The sequence below is a fragment of the Corvus kubaryi genome, unplaced genomic scaffold (assembly GCF_017639235.1).
Source record: "Corvus kubaryi isolate FWS band 111438036 unplaced genomic scaffold, C.kubaryi_AGA036_p1.0 78, whole genome shotgun sequence".
NCBI lineage: Eukaryota > Metazoa > Chordata > Aves > Passeriformes > Corvidae > Corvus > Corvus kubaryi.
Genome location: NW_024582065.1, coordinates 2,151,635 through 2,156,537, shown reverse-complemented (window position 1 = coordinate 2,156,537; position 4,903 = coordinate 2,151,635). Strand labels below are relative to the sequence as shown.

At 56.8% G+C, this 4,903-nt stretch overlaps 1 protein-coding gene across 7 annotated transcripts in view; it reads right to left on the bottom strand.

Annotated features, from left to right (window-relative positions):
* The window catches only part of LOC121676277 (collagen alpha-1(I) chain-like), a 72,884-nt gene that overhangs the window by 21,775 nt on the left and 46,206 nt on the right, over positions 1-4,903 (bottom strand). For all 7 annotated transcript variants that reach the window (XR_006020409.1, XM_042052579.1, XM_042052580.1 and 4 more), the window contains 5 exons: positions 3,132-3,170; positions 2,968-3,021; positions 2,232-2,285; positions 1,007-1,114; positions 271-324 (listed from right to left, as the gene is read on the bottom strand). Coding sequence is in view for 6 of the 7 variants with exons in the window: in XM_042052579.1 (XP_041908513.1) it covers positions 271-324; positions 1,007-1,114; positions 2,232-2,285; positions 2,968-3,021; positions 3,132-3,170 (309 nt within the window). In the remaining variant the exon portion in view is untranslated. The remainder of the gene's footprint in view (positions 1-270; positions 325-1,006; positions 1,115-2,231; positions 2,286-2,967; positions 3,022-3,131; positions 3,171-4,903) is intronic.

Genomic DNA, 4,903 nt, shown 5'->3' with positions numbered 1-4,903 from the left:
AATCCCAAAGTGCTCTGGAAAAGCTCATTTCTCTTCATTTCTCTTCAATTCGCTTCATTTCTCCTCATTTCTCCTCACTCCCAGCCAGAACAGGGATGGAAAAGTCCCTGTGGGAAATGCTGGAGGCAAGGCCCCAACGTGCCTGGATGCAAATCCCTGCTCAGACCCCTCTTCCCAGTGGGAATCCCCGGCTCCTGCACCCCTCCAGGGAGGGTGGGTGAGGTTGGCACCTCATCGTGCCCCTGCCCACACAAGCCAGAGCCAACTCACCTCTTCTCCCTTGTCCCCAGCCAGCCCTCGGTCACCCTGGAAGCCCTGGAGGCCCTGGGAAGAGGGAGGAAGGAGCAGAGCAGGCACTGAGGGGCTGCCCAGTGTCCACCCATGTCCACCCCATTCCCCAGCAGCTGCTGAGAGCCCCAAACTTTTCAGCACCATCAGTCCCTGTCCTCTAAACGCTCCTGAGAAAGCTCCCATGCCCAGGGGTGTGTCCTGCAATCCCCAGGGATTGCTGCCAGGGGTCTGGAAAAGGGCAGGGACCAAGGAAGCAGATTCCTGGATTGAACACTACTCAGGCATTCCTCAATCACTCTCATTTCTTGGTCACCCTCCAAGTTTTGAGCCCTGAAGGGCTTGGAGCACCCTGGGATAGTGGAAGGTGTCCTGCCCATGGCATAGGGTGGAATGAGATGGGATTTAAGGTCCCTTCCAACCCAAGCCATTTCATGATTTGCAGTTGTTCTGCACGAGGAGATCCAGGTGCAGCAGCCCAGCCCTCGTGCTCAGACCCACCACAGTCCCAGAGCTGCAGCTCGGGTTATCCCAGCCCCTTAATGAACATTTGGGATGCCCCACAACCCTTTTATTCCTGGGAAACCTAATCCAGGAGGAGGAATATTCTAAAGGAGGCAAGAGAAGGAGAAACAGCTTTAGGAGCTCCCTGTCTCCTGCCCAGGGTTTGGAGCTCCAGCTTCCCCCTGATCCTGAGCACTCCCTGCCCACGGCTCACCTGCTCCCCTGGCAGCCCCCACGGCCCAGGTTTGCCATCCAAGCCAGGGAAACCATCGGAGCCGGGGTATCCCACGTGTCCTGGCAAGCCCTGGAGCCCGGGTTCCCCCTGGGAGGAAAATCCAAGCACGGAAAATGAAAAACTCCACGTGAGGAAAGCAGCAAATGAAACACCGAGCTCTGCCCGATTCTGGAGCTGGAGCTGGGGAAAAGCTTCCACACCCAGGGGCTGCAAGCGTTGGGCACTGGGATCTTTGCAGGTTCTCCACCAACACCCTGGGATAGTTGGAACCAGGGGTGTGCAGCAGGAAGCAACAGGGAGGGCAAGGAAGAAGTGATGCAGTGAGAGAAGGTCGAGTGAAAGCCTCCTGCATCGGACCCACCACAATCCCAGAGCTGCAGCTCGGGTTATCCCAGCCCCTTAATGCACGTCTGGGATGCCCCACAAGCCTTTTATTCCCGGGAAACCTAAATCTCGAGGCACTAATCCAGGAGGAGGAATATTCTAAAGGAGGCAAGAGAAGGAGAAACAGCTTTAGGAGCCTCCTGCTCCTTGGCTCCAAGCTGTTCCTGGTCCTTTCCCACGTGCAGGAGTCGGAGCAGATCCATCTCAGGATCCACCTCAGGATCCATCTCCAGCTAAAGCTTCAGGGCAGCTTTTCCTTCACCCCTGAGCTCAGTGAAATCCTGAATCCGGGCAGGTTAAAGAGGAGTGTGGAGCAAAGCTCCAGCCACGCTGGCACAGCAGGACCTTGCTCTCCTTTCCTTGTACCCACAGGGCACCTGAACCCCGCAGGGAGCTGAGCGGGGCAGTGCCAGGGGAGAGGGGGTCCCATGAGGGCACAGCTGCTCCCACAGCAGAGCTCACCCATCCCATCCAGAGCTGGGGTGACAGAAGGACTCTGGGACAGCTCTTTTGGGACAGCTGCCCGGGAGGGCATCACCTGGAGGGGTGCAGCACCCAAAGGGGCCGTGCTGAGCTGTGACTGAGCCACCCCTGGAGCAGCAGCAGGGGAAGGACCCTCTGTGCCACCACCCCTGCCTGGGAGGGGACCCGGGCATCGATCCCACACCTTCAAACCAAGCCCACCATTCCCAAACTGTCCCCAGCCCTGTCATGACTCTCCCTCTCCCAGCCAGGGGCTAATCCAAGAGGGGAAGGGTCCCTGAGGGTCCCAGGACAGCTCTGAGGGTGCACTCAGCCTCTCCAAAGTGTCCCCACTCACCGTGTACCCCCGCTGGCCTTTCTCCCCTGGCTCTCCCGGTGCTCCGTAGGGTCCCTGCGCACAAACAGGGATTGAGTCACCCGAGGTGTCCCCAGATCCTGCCCCGAGCCCTGGGGAGGCTGTGGGGACAAGCAGCAATGCCCAGAGGTGACCTTGGGAAGGGCAGAGTGGGATCATTTGCATGCCTGGCACCCCAACCCTGCCCACCATGGCGGGGTCTGTGCCCAGGGCAGGTTTGGAGTGGGGAGCAGATCCATTTTCCCACTGCTTTGGCTCCTGATGGGATGTCAGGACAGGGAGTTTTGCCTTCCTTCCCTTTGCCTCATGGCCAGATGTGGGGGAAGCATCACCCACCAATGCCAGGGTGGTGGGCACGGAGCTGAGACCCCCCAGCACGGGCTGGCCCCACACAAATCCTTCCCCAGACCCTCCCTGCCTTGTTTTTGTGCCTCTCAGAGGGATCCACATGGTCCCTTCTCCAAAAACAAGGCTGGAAGCTGATGCCCCAGGGAAGGAAGCCAGCCCTGCTCAGCTGGCACAGACAGAGGGGCTGAGAGTTGGATATCAAACATCGCAGGTTTCAGTGGGAAGCACACAACAAATCCATTAGGCTGCTTTGAAACTCAATCCCAAAGTCCTTAATTACAGCACAGCCCAAGTGCTTGGGGACATCGACCCTAAAAGTGTCCCCAGGGCAGCAAGGCCACCGAGGGGACAGCAGGGCTTTCGTACTTACAGGTGCTCCTGTTCTCCCGGGATGTCCTGGGGGCCCAGGAGCTCCGGGTTTTCTCTGGATTCAAAAGAAAAACATTGGAAAAACCCATCAAGTGCTTGGAGCAGGGAAAATTCAGCTGCCAACAAGGAAAAACCCAAACCCAAAGTGACCGAAGCGGCACTCACCGGCCAGCCCGCGTGCAGGAGTTGGTAAAATGATGATTGCTGAAAGAAAAGTGAGGGAGGGGGAAAAAGCAAAAGGTGAAAAAAAATAATCCCAAATCCCTTTTGGCTGGATTTAAAGTCTTTCTCCTCATTTTGGGAAGATGCAGCAATGAACCACTCGTTTAATTCATTTATTTATTTCATGCTCTGGGCCAGCAAGGCACGGGAGGAAGGATAATCTGAGGATAACGTGTGGGAAACAAGGAATTATTTCATCAGCAGATTAAGCAGACCTGATTCTCCTGGGATTTGGTGCAATTCAGCTCCTCCACGGATGCCCTGCAGCCCTGGGACACCAGAAATGTTTGGAATATGGAAAAGTAAGAGTGGTGAGCACAGGGACTGTCAGTTTGGCCTAAAATCAGCTCTTTTGACCCCGCAGTTTGCTCCAGGTTGGGAATCTCCTTCAGCCTCTGGAAAACCCAGAGGAGCAGATGCCCCACAGGCTTTCCCCTCGCTGCTCCCAGCAGCCAAATCTTGGATGCACTTCCAGTTTTTTCTAAGCCCAGATGACCACAGAGAGGGAAAGACCCACCCGAAAGGCCCAGGGTGGATTAATCCCACCCCAACCACAGCTAATCCCATCGTGTTTCCAAACCAGCAGAAAGGTCCCAAACACTCCTGGTGCATCCTCCTCTCCAAGCTGGGTTTTCCCAAGTTTTTGGAGATGTCCAGGAGATACAACGCCCATCTCCAGCTACCAGCAGCACAGGAGGCAAACCCCATCTTTCCTCCTTCCCATGGTGAGCCCAGACCCGTGGTCCAGGCAGCTCCTCCAAATCCTGGCTGGCACCAGAGGCTAGGAAATCTCCCTCCTTATCCATCACCCCAATCCCAGGCAGCTGGAGGGGCAGGATTCACTCTGTGCTCCCCAATTTCAGCCTCGAGGACACTGGGAAATTCCTCCTGTCCCCTGCTCCAAGGATCTGCCCCCCAGCTGCAGTGGGGAGAGAGGGCAAAAGCCAAGGAACTCTTGAAGGGAAAGAAACACAGAGCTTTGGGCAGATGGGAATATTCCCAGCAGTGACCAGGACTCTCGGAGGCAGATGATGGATGGAGTGAATCCCTGCTCCTTTCAAGCTGATCCCAAATTGATTTCCATGTCCCTCCTGTCCAGCCAGTTCTCATTTCCCCCAAAATCCGCTCCCAAAACCTTTCAGGAGGAGGTTGGAGCAGGGCCAACGCTTTTGCCTTGTCTCAGGAATCAGTGAACTCCGATTCACTCAGGACAGGATATTATTTCATCCAAGCTTTTAACAAGGGGGAAGAAAAAAATCCCACGTGAGACACGGCCTCGGATTTCGGAGCACCAGATGCCAAGGACAGGGGAGAGCAGTTAATTGGCTCTGCAATTCCAGCAGGAAACAGTCGGAGCTCTGGGAAGGGGGAGCAGCACGAGGGGAGGGGATGGAGGATGGGAGCAGCGCCGTGGGGATCTGTGCTCCCGGAAACCTCCAGCCTGGGAGCCCTTCCAGCAGCCCTGGGGGCAGCTCTGGCTGCCCAACCTGTGCCACCCTCTGTAGCCACCCCACGGTCACCCCATCCTGCCCCACGACCATCCTCACCCTGTGCCACCCTCTGTAGTCACCCCATGGCCACCCCAAACCTGTGCCACCCTCTGTAGTCACCCCATGGTCACCCTTTCCTGCCCCACGGCCACCCTCACCCTGTGCCACCCTCTGCAGTCACTCCATGGCCACCCTCACCCTGTGCCACCCTCTGTAGTCACTCCA